Source organism: Oncorhynchus mykiss, chromosome 3 (genome assembly GCF_057628025.1).
Source record: "Oncorhynchus mykiss isolate SJ-2025 chromosome 3, ASM5762802v1, whole genome shotgun sequence".
Classification (NCBI taxonomy): Eukaryota; Metazoa; Chordata; class Actinopteri; order Salmoniformes; family Salmonidae; genus Oncorhynchus; species Oncorhynchus mykiss.
Window position 1 is genome coordinate 6,250,001 of NC_143024.1, and position 22,500 is coordinate 6,272,500.

General features: G+C 44.6%; 2 protein-coding genes across 2 annotated transcripts in view; both read left to right on the forward strand.

Annotated features, from left to right (window-relative positions):
- The window catches only part of LOC149984282 (RNA-binding motif, single-stranded-interacting protein 3-like), a 235,655-nt gene extending 213,330 nt beyond the window's left edge, over window positions 1-22,325 (forward strand). The window contains exons 10-12 of the mRNA XM_090230528.1: window positions 3,205-3,255; window positions 21,471-21,581; window positions 22,248-22,325. Coding sequence (XP_090086654.1) covers window positions 3,205-3,255; window positions 21,471-21,581; window positions 22,248-22,325 — 240 coding nt within the window. The remainder of the gene's footprint in view (window positions 1-3,204; window positions 3,256-21,470; window positions 21,582-22,247) is intronic.
- LOC110515032 (zinc-binding protein A33) lies at window positions 16,198-18,821 on the forward strand. Its single transcript, XM_021594101.3, has one exon. It carries the CDS (start codon window positions 16,436-16,438, stop codon window positions 17,972-17,974), a length of 1,539 nt encoding a protein of 512 aa, XP_021449776.3. The 5' UTR covers window positions 16,198-16,435; the 3' UTR covers window positions 17,975-18,821.
- Window positions 22,326-22,500: the final 175 nt, after the last annotated feature.

A 22,500-nucleotide genomic window follows, 5' to 3' on the forward strand; every position in this document is an offset into this window, starting at 1 on the left:
GTGGAGGGTTATAGAGATGGAGGGATGGAGGGGTGGAGGGTTATAGAGATGGAGGGAGGGGGGTGGAGGGTTATAGAGATGGAGGTATGGAGGGATGGAGGGGTGGAGGGTTATAGAGATGGAGGGTCATAGAGATGGAGGGTTATTGAGATGGAGGGGTGGAGGGTTATAGAGATGGAGGGTTATAGAGATGGAGGGGTGGAGGGTTATAGAGATGGAGGGGTGGAGGGTTATAGAGATGGAGGTTGGAGGGTTATATAGATGGAGGGGTGGAGGGTATAGAGATGGAGGGGTGGAGGGGTGCAGGGTTTATAGAGATGATGGGTATAGAGATGGAGGGGTGGAGGGTTATAGAGATGGAGGGATGGAGGGTTATAGAGATGGAGGGATGGAGGGTGGAGGGTTATAGAGATGGAAGTTATAGAAGATGGAGGGATGGAGGGGTGGAGGGTTATAGAGATGGAGGTATGGAGGATGGAGGGTGGAGGGTTATAGAGATGGAGGATTATAGAGATGGAGGGTCCATAGAGATGGAGGGTTATAGAGATGGAGGGTGGAGGGTTATAGAGATGGATGGGTGGAGGGTTATAGTGATGGAGGGTTGGAGGGGTGGAGGGTTATAGAGATGGAGGGTTATAGAGATGGAGGGGTGGAGGGTTATAGAGATGGAGGGGTGGAGGGGTATAGAGATGAGGGTTGGAGGGTTATATAGATGGAGGGGTGGAGGGTATAGAGATGGAGGGTGGAGGGGTGAAGGGTTATAAGAGATGAAGGGTTATAGAGATGGAGGGGTGGAGGGTTATAGAGATGGAGGGATGGAGGGTTATAGAGATGGAGGGATGGAGGGGTGGAGGGTTATAGAGATGGAGGTATGGAGGGGTGGAGGGTTATAGAGATGGAGGGTTATAGGGATGGAGGGTCATAGAGATGGAGGGTTATAGAGATGGAGGGGTGGAGGGTTATAGAGATGGATGGGTGGAGGGTTATAGAGATGGAGGGATGGAGGGGTGGAGGGTTATAGAGATGGAGGGTTATAGAGATGGAGGGGTGGAGGGTTATAGAGATGGAGGGGTGGAGGGTTATAGAGATGGAGGGTTGGAGGGTTATATAGATGGAGGGGTGGAGGGTTATAGAGATGGAGGGGTGGAGGGGTGAAGGGTTATAGAGATGAAGGGTTATAGAGATGGAGGGGTGGAGGGTTATAGAGATGGAGGGATATAGAGATGGAAGGTTATAGAGATGGAGGGATGGAGGGGTGGAGGGTTATAGAGATGGAGGGATGGAGGGGTGAAGGGTTATAGAGATGGAGGGTTATAGAGATGGAGGGGTGGAGGGTTATAGAGATGGAGGGATGGATGGTTATAGAGATGGAGGGGTGGAGGGTTATAGAGATGGAAGGTTATAGAGATGGAGGGGTGGAGGGTTATAGAGATGGAGGGATGGAGGGTTATAGAGATGGAGGGATGGAGGGGTGGAGGGTTATAGAGATGGAGGGGTGGAGGGATGCAGGGTGGAGGGTTATAGAGATGGAGGGTTGGAGGTTTATATAGATGGAGGGGTGGAGGGTTATAGAGATGGAGGGGTGGAGGGGTGAAGGGTTATAGAGATGAAGGGTTATAGAGATGGAGGGGTGGAGGGTTATAGAGATGGAGGGATGGAGGGTTATAGAGATGGAGGGATGGAGGGGAGGAGGGTTATAGAGATGGAAGGTTATAGAGATGGAGGGGTGGAGGGTTATAGAGATGGAGGGATGGAGGGGTGAAGGGTTATAGAGATGGGGGGTTATAGAGATGGAGGGGTGGAGGGTTATAGAGATGGAGGGATGGATGGTTATAGAGATGAAGGGATGGAGGGGTGGAGGGTTATAGAGATGGAAGGTCATAGAGATGGAGGGGTGGAGGGTTATAGAGATGGAGGGATGGAGGGTTATAGAGATGGAGGGATGGAGGGGTGGAGGGTTATAGAGATGGAGGGGTGGAGGGATGCAGGGGTGGAGGGTTATAGAGATGGAGGGGTGGGGGGTTATAGAGATGGAGGGGTGGAGGGTTATAGAGATTGAGGGATGGAGGGGTGGAGGGGTGGAGGGGTGGAGGGTTATAGAGATGGAGGGATGGAGGGGTGGAGGGTTATAGAGATGGAGGGATGGAGGGGTGGAGGGTTATAGAGATGGAGGGGTGGAGGGTTATAGAGATGGAGGGGTGGAGGGGTGGAGGGTTATAGAGATGGAGGGATGGAGGGATGGAGGGATGGAGTGGTGGAGGGTTATAGAGATGGAGGGATGGAGGGGTGGAGGGTTATAGAGATGGAGGGATGGAGGGATAGAGGGTATAGAGATGGGGGGTGGAGGGTTATAGAGATGGAGGGATGGAGGGGTGGAGGGTTATAGAGATGGAGGGGTGGAGGGTTATAGAGATGGAGGTATGGAGGGGTGGAGGGTTATAGAGATGGAGGGATGGAGGGATGGAGGGGTGGAGGGTTATAGAGATGGAGGGATGGAGGGATGGAGGGTTATAGAGATGGAGGGATGGAGGGTTATAGAGATGGAGGGATGGAGGGGTGGAGGGTTATAGAGATGGAGGGGTGGAGGGGTGGAGGGTTATAGAGATGGAGGGATGGAGTGTTATAGAGATGGAGGGATGGAGGGGTGGGGGGTTATAGAGATGGAGGGGTAGAGGAGTGGAGGGTTATAGAGATGGAGGGATGGAGGGATGGAGGGATGGATGGGTGGAGGGATGGAAGGATGGAGCGGTGGAGGGGTGGAGGGGTGGAGGGATGGAGGGTTATAGTGATGGAGGGGTGGAGGGATGGAGGGTTATAGAGATGGAGGGATGGAGGGTTATAGAGATGGAGGGGTGGAGGGGTGGAGGGTTTTAGTGATGGAGGGGTGGAGGGATGGAGGGTTATAGAGATGGAGGGATGGAGGGTTATAGAGATGGAGGGGTGGAGGGGTGGAGGGTTTTAGTGATGGAGGGGTGGAGGGATGGAGGGTTATAGAGATGGAGGGATGGAGGGATGGAGGGTTATAGATATGGAGGGATGGAGGGGTGGAGGGTTATAGCGATGGAGGGGTGGAGGGATGGACGGATGGAGAGATGGAGGGATGGAGGGGTGGAGGGATGGAGGGATGGAGGGTTATAGAGATGGAGGGAAGGAGGATGTAATCAGAGGAGTTGAGGTACCAACACCTAATATGTCTCTCCACAGGTCCAGAATACATCCTGGATGCCTCATCAACAGTATGTTATGCAGCCTACCGTGAGTACAACCCAGCCATCGCAATAGTGTGTGTGTGTGTGTGTGTTTGTGTGTGAGTGCGTGTGTGCGTGTGTGTGTGTGTGTGTGTGCTTGCATGTGTCTGCGTGAGCTGAGTTACTTTATCTGTGTAAGTGTTTTCAAAGCCCATTGGACAGTCCCTCACATATTTCTCCTGAATGTGAGAACCTTAGAGGAGGACAGCTTGAGCTTTAGTATTGATGTAGTCTGCTGTAGTACTGATGTAGTCTGCTGTAGTACTGATGTAGTCTGCTGTAGTACTGTTGTAGTCAGCTGTAGTATTGATGTAGTCAGCTGTAGTACTGATGTAGTCAGCTGTAGTATTGGTGTAGTCTGCTGTAGTATTGATGTAGTCTGCTGTAGTACTGTTGTAGTCAGCTGTAGTACTGATGTAGTCTGCTGTAGTATTGATGTAGTATTGATGTAGTCTGCTGTAGTACTGATGTAGTCAGCTGTAGTATTGATGTAGTCTGCTGTAGTACTGTTGTAGTCAGCTGTAGTACTGATGTAGTCTGCTGTAGTATTGATGTAGTATTGATGTAGTCTGCTGTAGTACTGATGTAGTCAGCTGTAGTACTGATGTAGTCTGCTGTAGTACTGTTGTAGTCAGCTGTAGTACTGATGTAGTCTGCTGTAGTATTGATGTAGTATTGATGTAGTCTGCTGTAGTACTGATGTAGTCAGCTGTAGTACTGATGTAGTCTGCTGTAGTACTGATGTAGTCTGCTGTAGTACTGTTGTAGTCAGCTGTAGTACTGATGCAGTCTGCTGTAGTACTGATGTAGTCTGCTGTAGTACTGATGTAGTCTGCTGTAGTACTGTTGTAGTCAGCTGTAGTACTGATGTAGTCTGCTGTAGTATTGATGTAGTATTGATGTAGTCTGCTGTAGTACTGATGTAGTCAGCTGTAGTACTGATGTAGTCTGCTGTAGTACTGATGTAGTCTGCTGTAGTACTGTTGTAGTCAGCTGTAGTACTGATGTAGTCTGCTGTAGTACTGATGTAGTCTGCTGTAGTACTGATGTAGTCAGCTGTAGTACTGATGTAGTCAGCTGTAGTACTGATGTAGTCTGCTGTAGTACTGATGTAGTCTGCTGTAGTACTGATATAGTCTGCTGTAGTACTGTTGTAGTCAGCTGTAGTACTGATGTAGTCAGCTGTAGTTCTGATGTAGTCTGCTGTAGTACTGATGTAGTCTGCTGTAGTACTGATGTAGTCTGCTGTAGTACTGATGTGGTCTGCTGTAGTACTGATGTAGTCAGCTGTAGTACTGATGTAGTCAGCTGTAGTACTGATGTAGTCAGCTGTAGTACTGATGTAGTCTGCTGTAGTACTGATGTAGTCTGCTGTAGTACTGTTGTAGTCAGCTGTAGTATTGATGTAGTCTGCTGTAGTACTGTTGTAGTCAGCTGTAGTACTGATGTAGTCAGCTGTAGTACTGATGTAGTCAGCTGTAGTACTGATGTAGTCTGCTGTAGTATTGATGTAGTCAGCTGTAGTATTGATGTAGTCTGCTGTAGTATTGATGTAGTCTGCTGTAGTATTTATGTAGTCAGCTGTAGTATTGATGTAGTCAGCTGTAGTATTGATTCAGTCTGCTGTAGTACCAATGTAGTCTGCTGTAGTACTGATGTAGTCTGCTGTAGTACTGATATAGTCTGCTGTAGTACTGTTGTAGTCAGCTGTAGTACTGATGTAGTCAGCTGTAGTTCTGATGTAGTCTGCTGTAGTACTGATGTAGTCTGCTGTAGTACTGATGTAGTCTGCTGTAGTACTGATGTGGTCTGCTGTAGTACTGATGTAGTCAGCTGTAGTACTGATGTAGTCAGCTGTAGTACTGATGTAGTCAGCTGTAGTACTGATGTAGTCTGCTGTAGTACTGATGTAGTCTGCTGTAGTACTGTTGTAGTCAGCTGTAGTATTGATGTAGTCTGCTGTAGTACTGTTGTAGTCAGCTGTAGTACTGATGTAGTCAGCTGTAGTACTGATGTAGTCAGCTGTAGTACTGATGTAGTCTGCTGTAGTATTGATGTAGTCAGCTGTAGTATTGATGTAGTCTGCTGTTGTATTGATGTAGTCTGCTGTAGTATTTATGTAGTCAGCTGTAGTATTGATGTAGTCAGCTGTAGTATTTATTCAGTCTGCTGTAGTACCAACGTAGTCTGCTGTAGTACTGATGTAGTCAACTGTAGTACTGATGTAGTCAGCTGTAGTACTGATGTAGTCAGCTAGAGAGGTAGAGAGGGACTGGGCCCTACAGGTCTGGTAGAGAGGGACTGGGCCCTACAGGTCTGGTAGAGAGGGTCTGGGCCCTACAGGTCTGGTAGAGAGGTAAAGAGTGTCTGGGCCCTACAGTTCTGGTAGAGAGGTACTGGGCCCTACAGGTCTGGTAGAGAGGGTCTGGGCCCTACAGGTCTGGTAGAGAGGGTCTGGGCCCTACAGGTCTGGTAGAGAGGTAGGGAGGGTCTGGGCCCTACAGGTCTGGTAGAGAGGCAGAGAGGGTCTGGGCCCTACAGGTCTGGTAGAGAGGTAGAGAGGGTCTGGGCCCTACAGGTCTGGTAGAGAGCGTCTGGGCCCTACAGGTCTGGGCCCTACAGGTCTGGTAGAGAGGTAGAGAGGGTCTGGGCCCTACAGGTCTGGTAGAGAGCGTCTGGGCCCTACAGGTCTGGTAGAGAGGCAGAGAGGGTCGGCCCTACAGGTCTGGTAGAGAGGTAGAGAGGGTCTGGGCCCTACAGGTCTGGTAGAGAGCGTCTGGGCCCTACAGGTCTGGGCCCTACAGGTCTGGTAGAGAGGTAGAGAGGGTCTGGGCCCTACAGGTCTGGTAGAGAGCGTCTGGGCCCTACAGGTCTGGTTGAGAGGGTCTGGGCCCTACAGGTCTGGTAGAGAGGTAGAGAGGGTCTGGGCCCTACAGGTCTGGTAGAGAGCGTCTGGGCCCTACAGGTCTGGGCCCTACAGGTCTGGCAGAGAGGTAGAGAGGGTCTGGGCCCTACAGGTCTGGTAGAGAGGTAGAGAGGGACTGGGCCCTACAGGTCTGGTAGAGAGGGACTGGGCCCTACAGGTCTGGTAGAGAGGGACTGGGCCCTACAGGTCTGGTAGAGAGCGTCTGGGCTCTGTTTCTTGTCTGTCCCCACACGTCCCTGGCCCTCTCACAGCAGCTCTACAGCTCACACACACTACACAGTACATAGCACAGTACCTACATAGCACAGTACCCATATAGCACAGTATCTACATAGCACAGAACCTACATAGTACAGTACCTACATAGCACAGTACCTACATAGCCCAGTACCTACATAGCACAGTACCTACATAGCACAGTATCTACATAGCACAGTACCTACATAGTACAGTACCTACATAGCACAGTATCTACATAGCACAGTACCTACATAGTACAGTACCTACATAGCACAGTGTCTACATAGCACAGAACCTACACAACAGTACCTACATACCACAGTATCTACATATCACAGTACCTACATAGCACAGTACCTACATATCACAGTATCTACATAGCACAGTACCTACATAGGTCAGTACCTACATAGCACAGTACCAGCATAGTATAGTACCTACATAGCACAGTATCTACATAGCACAGAACCTACATAATACAGTACCTACATAGCACAGTACCTACATAGCACAGTACCTACATATCACAGTACCTACATAGCACAGTACCTACATAGCATAGTATCTACATAGGTCAGTACCTACATAGCACAGTACCTACATAGTACAGTACCTACATAGCACAGTACCTACATAGCACAGAACCTACATAGTACAGTACCTACATAGCACAGTACCTACATAGTACAGTATGTACATAGCACAGTATCTACATAGTACAATATCTACATAGTGCACTAGCTACATAGCACAGTACCTATATAGCACAGTACCTACATAGCACAGTACCTACATAGCACAGTATCTACATAGTGCACTACCTACATAGCACACAACCTACAGTGTACAGTACCTACATAGTGCAGAACCTACATAGCACAGTACCTATATAGAACAGTACCTACATAGCACAGTACCTACATAGCACAGTACCTATATAGCACAGTACCTACAGAGTACAGTACCTACATAGCACAGTACCTACATAGCACAGTACCTACATAGCACAGTACCTATATAGTACAGTACCTACATAGCACAGTACCTACATAGCACAGTACCTACATAGCACAGTACCTACATAGCACAGTACCTACATAGTACAGTATCTACATAATATGGGACGGACACACACACCCGGAGGCCTGTAATCCAGAGCAGCTCACACAGCCCACCATCCAATTACCTCCCAGCTTCACAGAGACAGAACCAAATTCCTTATTTGAATTGGCCAGAGGCAGAGTATTGAAGCTGGGGTCATTGTATCCTGTTAAGGGACAGAGAAGGAGACAGAGAGACAGAGAGAGAGAGAGACACAGAGATAGAGAGAGAGAGAAAAATAGGAGAGAGAGAGAGAGAGAAATAGGAGAGAGAGAAAAATAGGAGAGAGAGAAAGAGAGATAAATGGGAGAGAGAAAGAAATAGAAGGAGAGAGAGAGAAATATGAGAGAGAGAGAGATAAATAAGAGAGAGAAAGAAATAGAAGGAGAGAGAGAGACATATGAGAGAGAGAGAGAGAGATAAATAGGAGAGAGAAAGAAATAGAAGGAGAGAGAGAGACATATGAGAGAGAGAGAGATAAATAGGAGAGAGAAAGAAATAGAAGGAGAGAGAGAGGGAGAGAGAGAGAGAAATAGGAGAGAGAAATAGGAGAAAGAGAGAGAGAGAAATAGGAGAGAGAGAGAAATAAGAGAGAGAGAGAAATAGAAGGAGAGAAAAATAAAGAGAGAAGTAGAATAGGTATGTAGTGATGGAGGGAGGTGCAGAAATCTGTCTTCATGTCTCTAATTGATTTTCCAGAGCGGTGTTCGATATTTTTTGCGCGAGGGAGATGATGCTATTCTGTGAATGTGTTTTCAACTAAACCCTTCTGTCATATTGGCAGCCCACTAGATCAGACCTTGTCTATATCAGCCTGGGAAGAGGAGCATAGGAAGAGCCCACTAGATCAGACCTTGTCTATATCAGCCTGGGAAGAGGAGCAGAGGAAGAGCCCACTAGATCAGACCTCGTCTACATCAGCCTGGGAAGAGGAGCAGAGGAAGAGCCCCCTAGATTAGACCTCGTCTATATCAGCCTGGGAAGAGGAGCAGAGGAAGAACCCACTAGATCAGACCTCGTCTACATCAGCCTGGGAAGAGGAGCATAGGAAGAGCCCACTAGATCAGACCTCGTCTATATCAGCCTGGGAAGAGGAGCATAGGAAGAGCCCACTAGATCAGACCTCGTCTATATCAGCCTGGGAAGAGGAGCATAGGAAGAGCCCACTAGATCAGACCTTGTCTATATCAGCCTGGGAAGAGGAGCAGAGGAAGAGCCCACTAGATCAGACCTTGTCTATATCAGCCTGGGAAGAGGAGCAGAGGAAGAGCCCACTAGATCAGACCTCGTCTATATCAGCCTGGGAAGAGGAGCATAGGAAGAGCCCACTAGATCAGACCTCGTCTATATCAGCCTGGGAAGAGGAGCAGAGGAAGAGCCCACTAGATCAGACCTCGTCTATATCAGCCTGGGAAGAGGAGCATAGGAAGAGCCCACTAGATCAGACCTTGTCTATATCAGCCTGGGAAGAGGAGCAGAGGAAGAGCCCACTAGATCAGACCTCGTCTATATCAGCCTGGGAAGAGGAGCAGAGGAAGAGCCCACTAGATCAGACCTCGTCTACATCAGCCTGGGAAGAGGAGCAGAGGAAGAGCCCACTAGATTAGACCTCGTCTATATCAGCCTGGGAAGAGGAGCAGAGGAAGAGCTCACTAGATCAGACCTCGTCTATATCAGCCTGGGAAGAGGAGCAGAGGAAGAGCCCACTAGATCAGACCTCGTCTATATCAGCCTGGGAAGAGGAGCAGAGGAAGAGCTCACTAGATCAGACCTCGTCTATATCAGCCTGGGAAGAGGAGCAGAGGAAGAGCACACTAGATCAGACCTCGTCTATATCAGCCTGGGAAGGGGAGTAGAGGAAGAGCCCACTAGATCAGACCTCGTCTATATCAGCCTGGGAAGAGGAGCAGAGGAAGAGCCCACTAGATCAGACCTCGTCTATATCAGCCTGTGAGCTGATCCCATAGTCTGTGTCGCAAATGGTACCCTGTTCCCTATATACTGCCCCATAGGCTCTGGTCAAAAGTAGTGCACTACATAGGGAATAGTCTGCTACTTGGGAGGGAGACATAGTCTTGTCACTGCGTAGTGAAGAAAACAAAGGCAGAGAAAAGACATTGGAATTAAAATGGCAAAAATAGTGATAGATACAGAGGGAGAGAGAGACACACTGAGATAGAGAAATATATATATATATATATAGATACAGAGGGAGAAAGAGACACACTGAGATAGAGAAATATATATATATATATATATATATATATAGATACAGAGGGAGAGAGAGAGACACTGTGATAGAGAAATATATATACATATATATATAGATACAGAGGGAGAGAGAGAGACACACTGAGATAGAGAAATATATATATATATATATAGATACAGAGGGAGAGAGAGAGACACTGAGATAGAGAAATATATATATATATAGATACAGAGGGAGAGAGAGAGACACTGTGATAGAGAAATATATATATATATAGATACAGAGGGAGAGAGAGACACACTGAGATAGAGAAATATATATATATATAGATACAGAGGGAGAGAGAGAGACACTGTGATAGAGAAATATATATATATATAGATACAGAGGGAGAGAGAGACACACTGAGATAGAGAAATATATATATATATATATATATATATATATATATATATATAGATACAGAGGGAGAGAGAGACACACTGAGATAGAGAAATATATATATATATAGATACAGAGGGAGAGAGAGAGACACTGTGATAGAGAAATATATATATATATAGATACAGAGGGAGAGAGAGACACACTGAGATAGAGAAATATATCTATATATAGATACAGAGGGAGAGAGAGACACACTGAGATAGAGAAATATATCTATATATAGATACAGAGGGAGAGAGAGACACACTGAGATAGAGAAATATATCTATATATAGATACAGAGGGAGAGAGAGACACACTGAGATAGAGAAATATATATATATATAGATACAGAGGGAGAGAGAGACACACTGAGATAGAGAAATATATCTATATATATATATAGATACAGAGGGAGAGAGAGAGACACTGAGATAGAGAAATATATATATATATATATATATATATAGATACAGAGGGAGAGAGAGACACACTGAGATAGAGAAAAAAATATATATATATATATAGATACAGAGGGAGAGAGAGACACACTGAGATAGAGAAATATATATATATATATAGATACAGAGGGAGAGAGAGACACACTGAGATAGAGAAATATATTTATATATATATAGATACAGAGGGAGAGAGAGAGACACTGTGATAGAGAAATATATATATATATATATAGATACAGAGGGAGAGAGAGAGACACTGTGATAGAGAAATATATATATATATATATATAGATACAGAGGGAGAGAGAGAGACACTGTGATAGAGAAATATATATCTATATATATATATAGATACAGAGGGAGAGAGAGAGACACTGAGATAGAGAAATATATATATATAGATAGATACAGAGAGAGATAGATACAGAGAGACACCCTGAGATAGAGAAATATATATATATATATATAGATATTGAGGGAGGGAGAGAGAGAGAGAGACACCCTGAGATAGAGAAATATATATATATATATATAGATACAGAGGGAGAGAGACACTGAGATAGAGAAATATATATATATATATATAGATACAGAGGGAGAGAGAGAGACACTGTGATAGAGAAATATATATATATATATATATATATAGATACAGAGGGAGAGAGAGAGACAGACAATGAGATAGAGAAATATATATATATAGATAGATACAGAGGGAGAGAGAGAGACACTGAGATAGAGAAATATATATATATAGATAGATACAGAGGGAGATAGATACAGAGAGACACCCTGAGATAGAGAAATATATATCTATATATATAGATACAGAGGGAGAGAGAGAGACACTGAGATAGAGAAATATATATCTATATATATAGATACAGAGGGAGAGAGAGAGACACTGAGATAGAGAAATATATATATATAGATAGATACAGAGAGAGATAGATACAGAGAGACACCCTGAGATAGAGAAATATATATCTATATATATAGATATTGAGGGAGGGAGAGAGAGAGAGAGACACCCTGAGATAGAGAAATATATATATATATATATATAGATATTGAGGGAGGGAGAGAGAGACACCCTGAGATAGAGAAATATATATATATATAGATACAGAGGGAGAGAGAGAGACACTGAGATAGAGAAATATATATACATATATATATAGATACAGAGAGAGAGAGAGAGACACCCTGAGATAGAGAAATATATATATATACATATATATAGATACAGAGGGAGAGAGACACTGAGATAGAGAAATATATATATATATATATAGATACAGAGGGAGAGAGAGACACACTGAGATAGAGAAATATATATATATATATATATATATAGATACAGAGGGAGAGAGAGAGGTGCTACTATGCAATTATCTAGTGTCCACTTACCTCAGTGTCTCCCTCCTGCTGGTTAACAGAGATCACCTTGTTATCTAGTGTCCACTTACCTCAGTGTCTGCTGCTATAGCTGGTTTACAGAGATCACCTTGTAATCTAGTGTCAACTCACCTCAGTGTCTGCTGCTGTAGCTGGTTTACAGAGATCACCTTGTTATCTAGTGTCCACTCACCTCAGTGTCTCCCTCCTGCTGGTTTACAGAGATCACCTTGTTATCTAGTGTCCACTAACCTCAGTGTCTGCTGCTATAGCTGGTTAACAGAGATCACCTTGTTATCTAGTGTCCACTAACCTCAGTGTCTGCTGTTATAGCTGGTTAACAGAGATCACCTTGTTGTCTAGTGTCCACTCACCTCAGTGTCTGCTGTTATAGCTGGTTAACAGAGATCACCTTGTTATCTAGTGTCCACTAACCTCAGTGTCTGCTGCTATAGCTGGTTTACAGAGATCACCTTGTTATCTAGTGTCCACTTACCTCAGTGTCTCCCTCCTGCTGGTTAACAGAGATCACCTTGTTATCTAGTGTCCACTCACCTCAGTGTCTGCTGCTATAGCTGGTTTATAGAGATCACCTTGTTATCTAGTGTCCACTTACCTCAGTGTCTGCTGTTATAGCTGGTTAACAGAGATCACCTTGTTATCTATTGTCCACTCACCTCAGTGTCTGCTGCTATAGCTGGTTTATAGAGATCACCTTGTTATCTAGTGTCCACTTACCTCAGTGTCTGCTGTTATAGCTGGTTTATAGAGATCACCTTGTTATCTAGTGTCCACTTACCTCAGTGTCTGCTGTTATAGCTGGTTTACAGAGATCAGCAGACATTAGCAGCAGGTTAGGGATCTCTGAGCTTCTCCTCTTTGTCTGACTGGAGCTACTGAACTGTAGCGGTCTGGACTACGTCCTAAATGGCACAATATATTCTGTATTCCATCCCTACATTCTGTATTCCATCCCTACATTCTGTATTCCATCCCTACATTCTGTATTCCATCCCTACATTCTGTATTCCATCCCTACATTCTGTATTTCATCCCTACATTCTGTATTCCATCCCTACATTCTGTATTCCATCCCTACATTCTGTATTCCATCCCTACATTCTGTATTCCATCCCTACATTCTGTATTCCATCCCTACATTCTGTATTTCATCCCTACATTCGGTATTCCATCCCTACATTCTGTATTCCATCCCTACATTCTGTATTCCATCCCTACATTCTGTATTCCATCCCTATATTCTGTATTCCATCCCTACATTCTGTATTCCATCCCTACATTCTGTATTCCATCCCTACATTCTGTATTCCATCCCTACATTCTGTATTCCATCCCTACATTCTGTATTCCATCCCTACATTCGGAATTCCATCCCTACATTCTGTATTCCATCCCTACATTCTGTATTCCATCCGTACATTCTGTATTCCATCCCTACATTCTGTATTCCATCCCTATATTCTGTATTCCATCCCTACATTCTGTATTCCATCCCCACACTCTGAATTCCATCCCTACATTCTGTATTCCATCCCTACATTCTGTATTCCATCCCTATATTCTGTATTCCATCCCTACATTCTGTATTCCATCCCCACACTCTGAATTCCATCCCTACATTCTGTATTCCATCCCTACATTCTGTATTCCATCCCTACATTCTGTATTTCATCCCTACATTCTGTATTCCATCCCCACACTCTGAATTCCATCCCTATATTCTGTATTCCATCCCTACATTCTGTATTCCATCCCTACATTCTGTATTCCATCCCTACATTCTGTATTACATCCCTACATTCTGTATTCCATCCCTACATTCTGTATTCCATCCCTACATTCTGTATTCCATCCCTACATTCATTCTGTATTCCATCCCTACATTCTGTATTCCATCCCTACATTCTGCATTCCATCCCTACATTCTGTATTCCATCCCTACATTCTGTATTCTATCCCAATATTCTGTAATCCGTCCCTACGTTCCCTATGGGCCCTGGTCAAAAGTAGTGCACTATATAGGGAACAGAGTCCCATTTGGGCGGTGCATCCTGAGATCTTTCTTAAAAAGTCCTTCAGCCACTATGGTCCTGGCCTGGTGAGACCTCCTTCAGCCACTATGATCCTGGCCTGGTGGGACTTCCTTCAGCCACTATGATCCTGGCCTGGTGGGACTTCCTTCAGCCACTATGATCCTGGCCTGGTGAGACTTCCTTCAGCCACTATGATCCTGGCCTGGTGAGACCTCCTTCAGCCACTCTGGTCCTGGCCTGGTGGGACTTCCTCTGGTCTTGATATGTGATCTACCTCTAGACTTGGTGTCATGTGATCTACCTCTGGTCTAGGTGTCATGTGATCTACCTCTGGTCTAGGTGTCATGTGATCTACCTCTGGTCTAGGTGTCATGTGATCTACCTCTGGTCTAGGTGTCATGTGATCTACCTCTGGTCTAGGTGTCATGTGATCTACCTCTGGTCTAGGTGTCATGTGATCTACCTCTGGTCTAGGTGTCATGTGATCTACCTCTGGTCTAGGTGTCATGTGATCTATCTCTGGTCTAGGTGTCATGTGATCTACCTCTGGTCTTGGTGTCGTGTGTAATATTCTCTATTTCTCTCTCTCACACACACACACACACACACACTCACACACACACTCACACACACACACACACACACACACACACACATACCCCCACACACACACGCACACATACCCACACACACACACGCACACATACACACACACACACACACATACCCACACACACACACACACACACATACCCATACACAAACACACACATACCCATACACAAACAACACACACACACACACACACACCTAACCCTAAACAATAACCCTTAAAATAACCCTTACCCTAACCTATAACCCTGAACCTAATCACTAACCCTAAACAATAACCCTTAAAATAACTTTTACCCTAACCTATAACCCTAAACCTTACCCTAACCTGTAACCCTGAACCTAACCCCTAACCCTAAACAATAACCCTTAAAATAACTTTTACCCTAACCTATAACCCTAAACCTTACCCTAACCTATAACCCTAAACCTTACCCTAACCTGTAACCCTGAACCTAAGCCCTAACCCTAAACAATAACCCTTAAAATAACTTTTACCCTAACCTATAACCCTAAACCTTACCCTAACCTATAACCCTAAACCTTACCCTAACCTATAACCCTAAACCTAACCCCTAACCCTAAACAATAACCCTTAAAATAACCCTTACCCTAACTTATAACCCTAAACCTTACCCTAACCTATAACCCTAAACCTAACCCGCTAACCCTAAACAATAACCCTTAAAATAACCCTTAACCTAACCTATAACCCTAAACCTTACCCTAACCTGTAACCCTGAACCTAACCCCTAACCCTAAACAATAACCCTTAAAATAACTTTTACCCTAACCTATAACCCTAAACCTTACCCTAACCTATAACCCTAAACCTTACCCTAACCTGTAACCCTGAACCTTACCCTAACCTGTAACCCTAAACCTAACCCCTAACCCTAAACAATAACCCTTAAAATAACCCTTACCCTAACCTATAACCCTAAACCTTACCCTAACCTATAACCCTAACCCTAACCCCTAACCTTTTACCCGAACCCTAATTCTAATCCAAACCCCTAAACTTAAAAAAGTCTTTAAGTCCTGGGGACTTAAAAAACGGCCCCCAGGAGAGAGCATATGTTCCTTGTTTTACCTTACTTGTGGGGACGTCCTGAGGCTTTTAGGTCCCCACAAGGATAGGAGAACCAAGCCACCCACATTACTGTGGTGTCAACAGGGAGTTACTGTTTGTTGTTGTCACTAGTACCAACAGAGGTGTGATCATTCCCTGTATGTTTTGAGCTGACCGATACCATTAAAAATAAACTTAAAGTCATTATATATAACAGCTATTACATTCCAATCGTTCTCCTATAGTTACACCACTACACAAGTTCAACCAATCGTTCTCCTGCGTTTATAAAAGGCTCCTTGATAACCAAAAGGTAACTGACATCAAACGTCATCGCTGATTGGCTGATCAGGGTTTTCGTTGGCGTCAACTGAAACACACAACTTACCTGTCTAACCACTTTTGGTTGTCTGTAAACTCTGAGGGCCGAGCTCAGTACAGCTCACTACTGTTAACCGTTGAGCTCTACGGTGTTCCACTCAGGTGGACCCCACAACGATTTAATTTGGATTCATGTGGGTAAGACCCGAGAGATATTAGAAGAACATACCATCGTCAGAACTGTCATCTCCAAGTGCAGCTTCACCTTTTTTTGGAGGGGGGGTGGGGGGTGGATTTGGGTGTGGAAGTTGTGGAGAGTAAAGTACAGAAGCTGTTACAGAACGAGGAGAGGCAGCGGTGTGAGATAATGGCATCCGGATCATCTCTACCAGAGGACAGGTTCTCCTGTCCCATCTGCTGTGACATCTTCAGGGATCCTGTCGTCCTGGCATGTGGCCACAGCTTCTGTGAAGTCTGTCAGCAGGAATACTGGGCAGATAAGAAACCTTGGAAATGTCCAGTTTGTAGGAGAAGATTTCCCGTAGCTATGACTCAACCTCCTCGTAACTTGGCGTTAAATGACGCGTGTGAGGCCTTCTTACAGGAGAGAAGGCAGAGAGCTTCCGCTGGGTCTGAGATACAGGACGGGAGTCAGAGAGCTTCATCTGGGTCTGAGATTCAGGACGGGAGTCAGAGAGCTTCATCTGGCTCTGAGATACAGGACGGCAGTCAGAGAGCTTCATCTGGGTCGGAGGTGCTCTGCAGTCTGCACGGTGAGAAATTCAAACTCTTCTGTCTGAAGGACAAACAGCCCGTCTGCTTGGTGTGTCGAGATTCAAAAGTACATAAATCTCACGACTGTGTCCCCGTAGACGAGGTTGTCCAGGACCTTAAGGAGGAACTCCACACCGCCCTGAAGCCTTTACAGAAGAACCTAGAGGTCTTTAACAACGTTAAACTAGCCTGTGATAAAACAGCAGAACACATGAAGAGTCAGGTCCAGCACACAGAGAAACAGATTAGGAAAGAGTTTGAGAAGCTTCACCAGTTTCTACGAGATGAAGAGGCAGCCAGGATAGCTGCACTGAGGGAGGAAGAGGAGCAGAAGAGTCAGATGATGAGGAAGAAGATTGACGAGATGAGCAGAAAGATATCATACCTTTCAGATGCAATCAGAACCATAGAGGAAGAGCTGAAAGATGAAGACATCTCATTCCTGCAGAACTTCAGGACCACAAAGGTAAGATCCCAGTACACACTGCTGGATCCACAGCTGGCCTCAGGAGTTCTGATAGACAAGGCCAAACACCTGGGCAACCTGCAGTTCAGAGTCTGGGAGAAGATGCTGGGGATCCTCAAATACACTCCTGTGATTCTGGACCCAAACACTGCACATCCCAGTCTCTCTCTGACTGATGATCTGACCAGTGTGAGAAGACCAGGCACGTCCCAGCAGTTCGTTAACAACCCAGAGCGATTTATGAGGTACACAAATGTTCTTGGCTCCGAGGGGTTCAGCTCAGGAATACACAGCTGGGAGCTGGAGGTGGGGGACCATCCTGACTGGGTTTTGGGCGTGGCTAAAGAGTCCATTGACAGGAAGCGGGAGCGTGATGCGACACCAAAGAATGGAATGTGGTGTATATCGCAGCACGGTGGGAAGTACATAGGGGGAGGAGGTGACATCATCGCTCTGAAGAGGAGACCCCAGAGGATCAGAGTGCAGCTGGACTACAACAGAGGGGAGGTGTACTTCTACGACCCCAAATACATGACACCTATCTACACTCTTAAAGTCAGATCTACTGAGAGACTGTTCCCATACTTTAATATTGGGAATGTGGCTAACGGCAACAACCCTGGTATTCAGATCTGCCAATCCAAAGTGTTTCTGAAAGTGAAGTAATCCCTGTGTGTGTGTGTGTGTGCGTGTGCGTGCGTGTGTGTGTGTAAAACATGTGTCAGTTCAGTGGACATTATCAGGAGGTCATTTTGGGGGTTAAGATAATACACACATAATTTTTAGAAACTACAGGACTGAAATATCCCTACGCTATGTGCTTCCCTTTTAATTAAGAATCAATAAGAATACATTGTTTAAGAATCAATAAAAAATACATTCTATAAGAATCAATTAATAATACATTCTATAAGAATCAATTAATAATCAATTGTTTAAGAATCAATTAAGAATTAATTGTTTAAGAATCAATTAAGAATTAATTGTTTAAGAATCCATTAAGAATACATTCTACAAGAATCAATTAATAATCAATTGTTTAAGAATCAATTAAGAATCAATTGTTTAAGAATCCATTAAGAATACATTCTATAAGAATCCATTAATAATCAATTGTTTAAGAATCAATTAAGAATCAATTGTTTAAGAGTCAATTAATAATGCATTCTATAAGAATCAATTAAGAATACATTCTATAAGAATCAATTAAGAATATATTCTATAAGAATCAATTAAGAATACATTGTTTAAGAATCAATTCAAATACATTCTATAAGAATCAATTAAGAATACATTGTTTAAGAATCAATTCAAATACATTCTATAAGAATCAATTAAGAATACATTCTATAAGAATCAATTATCAAGGGTGAATCATGGTTGTTATTCTTACACGAGGAGTGTGCTGTATTGGGAAAATCTCACCATAAGAAAAGTTATTTGTTTCAAATGCAAAGCATTTTGTTATGTGAAAAACTGTATATTTTTTATGATTAAAAATAAACTTACTGTAAAACGGTCTAATCTCATGCGGCGACTACTTTGTTATCTGAATAAGAGTTCTGTCAGATCAGGCTGACCTTAGCTGTCAGTAGTGTTGACCTGTCAGTAGTGTTGACCTGTCAGTAGTGTTGACCTGTCAGTAGTGTTGACCTGTCAGTACTGATAGACCTGTCAGTAGTGTTGACCTGTCAGTAGTGTTGACCTGTCAGTAGTGTTGACCTGTCAGTAGTGATAGACCTGTCAGTAGTGTTAGACCTGTCAGTAGTGTTGACCTGTCAGTAGTGTTGACCTGTCAGTAGTGTTGACCTGTCAGTAGTGTTAGACCTGTCAGTAGTGTTGACCTGTCAGTAGTGTTGACCTGTCAGTAGTGTTGACCTGTCAGTAGTGATAGACCTGTCAGTAGTGTTAGACCTGTCAGTAGTATTGACCTGTCAGTAGTGTTAAACCTGTCAGTAGTGTTGACCTCTCAGTAGTGTTAAACCTGTCAGTAGTGTTGACCTGTCAGTAGTGTTGACCTGTCAGTAGTGTTGACCTGTCAGTAGTGTTAAACCTGTCAGTAGTGTTAGACCTGTCAGTAGTGTTAGACCTGTCAGTAGTGTTGACCTGTCAGTAGTGTTGACCTGTCAGTAGTGTTGACCTGTCAGTAGTGATAGACCTGTCAGTAGTGTTGACCTGTCAGTAGTGTTGACCTGTCAGTAGTGAGAGACCTGTCAGTAGTGTTGAACCTGTCAGTAGTGAGAGACCTGTCAGTAGTGTTAAACCTGTCAGTAGTGAGAGACCTGTCAGTAGTGTTGACCTGTCAGTAGTGTTGACCTGTCAGTAGTGATAGACCTGTCAGTAGTGTTGACCTGTCAGTAGTGATAGACCTGTCAGTAGTGTTGACCTGTCAGTAGTGTTGACCTGTCAGTAGTGAGAGACCTGTCAGTAGTGTTGAACCTGTCAGTAGTGAGAGACCTGTCAGTAGTGTTAAACCTGTCAGTAGTGAGAGACCTGTCAGTAGTGTTGACCTGTCAGTAGTGTTGACCTGCCAGTAGTGTTGACCTGTCAGTAGTGTTGACCTGTCAGTAGTGTTGACCTGTCAGTAGTGATAGACCTGTCAGTAGTGTTGACCTGTCAGTAGTATTGACCTGTCATTAGTGTTAGACCTGTCAGTAGTGTTGACCTGTCAGTAGTGTTGACCTGTCAGTAGTGTTAGACCTGTCAGTAGTATTGACCTGTCAGTAGTATTGACCTGTCAGTAGTGTTGACCTGTCAGTAGTGTTAGACCTGTCAGTAGTGTTGACCTGTCAGTACTGATAGACCTGTCAGTAGTGTTGACCTGTCAGTAGTGTTGACATGTCAGTAGTGTTAGACCTGTCAGTAGTGTTGACCTGTCAGTAGTGTTGACCTGTCAGTAGTATTGACCTGTCAGTAGTGTTGACCTGTCAGTAGTGTTGACCTGTCAGTAGTGTTGACCTGTCAGTAGTGTTAGACCTGTCAGTAGTGTTGACCTGTCAGTAGTGTTAGACCTGTCAGTAGTGTTGACCTGTCAGTAGTGTTGACCTGTCAGTAGTGTTGACCTGTCAGTAGTGTTAGACCTGTCAGTAGTGTTGACCTGTCAGTAGTGTTAGACCTGTCAGTAGTGTTGACCTGTCAGTAGTGTTAGACCTGTCAGTAGTGTTGACCTGTCAGTAGTGTTGACCTGTCAGTAGTGTTAGACCTGTCAGTAGTGTTGACCTGTCAGTAGTGTTAGACCTGTCAGTAGTGTTGACCTGTCAGTAGTGTTAGACCTGTCAGTAGTGTTGACCTGTCAGTAGTGTTGACCTGTCAGTAGTGTTAGACCTGTCAGTAGTGTTGACCTCTCAGTAGTGTTGACCTGTCAGTAGTGTTAGATCTAAAAGGAGTCCATCTGATGTGTGTGTGTAAAATGTAAATGTGTCATCTCATTTAGACAGTTTTAATGCAGTATCTCATGATATTTCTAAGAACATATTTTCATCAGCATCTCCCCTCTCTCTGTCTCTCTCTCACTCTCCCACTTCTCTCGCTCTCTCTCTCTCTCTCTCACTCTCCCACTTCTCCCTCTCTTTCTTTTTCTCTCACTTCTCTCTCACTCACTCTCTCTCTCCCACTTCTCCCTCTCTTTCTCTCTCTCCCACTTCTCTCACTCTCCCACTTCTCTCTCTCTCTCTCTCTCTCTCTCTCTCTCTCTCTGTCTCTCTCCCACTTCTCTCTCTCTCTTTCCTCTCTCTTTCCTCTCTTTCCTCTCTCTCCTCTCTCTCTCTCTCTCTCTCTCTCTCTCTCTCTCTGTATCTCTCTCTCTCTCTCTCTCTCTCTCTCTCTCTCTGTCTCTCTCCCACTTCTCTCTCTCTCTTTCCTCTCTCTTTCCTCTCTTTCCTCTCTCTCCTCTCTCTCTCTCTCTCTCTCTCTCTCTCTGTATCTCTCTCTCCTCTCTCTCTCTCTCTCTCTCTCTCTCTCTCTCGGTATCTCTCTCTCTCTCTCGGTATCTCTCTCTCTCTCTCTCTCTCTCTCTCTCTCTCTCTCTCTCTCTCTCTGTCTCTCTCTTTCCTCTCTCTTTCCTCTCTTTCCTCTCTTTCCTCTCTCTCCTCTCTCTCTCTCGCTCTCTCTCTCTCTCTCTCTCGGTCTCTCTCTCTCTCTCTCTCTCCCCTCCATCCACCAGGGTGCTGTGATAACCCCAGCTATGGACCTCTCCATGCCCATGCAGCCCTCCAGTATGATGGGTCCTATAACACAGCAGATTAACCACATGTCCCTGGGAAACACAGGAACCGTAAGTCTGACTGTAATCTTGCTGTGTCGTCTATCACCCACCAGGTGTCCTTTAGAGTTATTTTAATAAGCTTGACATCTTGATAAACTCATTTCCTGACGACGGCTCACTGATCTTCGCACTTGGCGACATTAACCTCCCGACGTCTGCCTTCGATTAATTTATTTTCAACTCCTTATTTTTCCTCCTTGCCTCCATGCCTCCTTGCCTCCTTGCCTCCTTGCCTCCATGCCTCCTTGCTTCCATGCCTCCTTGCCTCCTTGCCTCCATGCCTCCCTGCCTCCATGCCTCCTTGCCTCCTTGCCTCCATGCCTCCTTTCCTCCTTTCCTCCTTGCCTCCATGCCTCCTTGCCTCCTTGCCTCCATGCCTCCATGCCTCCATGCCTCCATGCCTCCATGCCTCCATGCCTCCATGCCTCCATGCCTCCTTGCCTCCATGCCTCCATGCCTCCATGCCTCCATGCCTCCTTGCCTCCATGCCTCCATGCCTCCTTGCCCCCTTGCCTCCTTGCCTCCTTGCCTCGCTCTTTCCCAGTCGTCTCCAGCTCACACGGAAACAGGCTTGACCTCATCTTTACTAGAGGCAATGCATTGAGTGTAAGTGACTCTGGATGAGAGCGTCTGCTAAGTGAGTAATATCCAGGTGTTTTTCCTGCTCTCTAACAGCAGTACTTGTCTGCAGCGGCTGCTCCAATGCAAGGAGCCTCAGAGTACGATAAAGAGGTTAAATATTATATGCCATAACCTAATGCCTTAAAGGTTAAGTATTATAATGTTAAAGGTAAGTATTATAATGTTAATTATATATGTTTACATATTATAAAGGTTAAAGTATTATAATGTTAAATATTATAATGTTAATAATTATACATGGTTAAGTATTATACATGTTAATATTATAACTGTTAAGTATTATAAT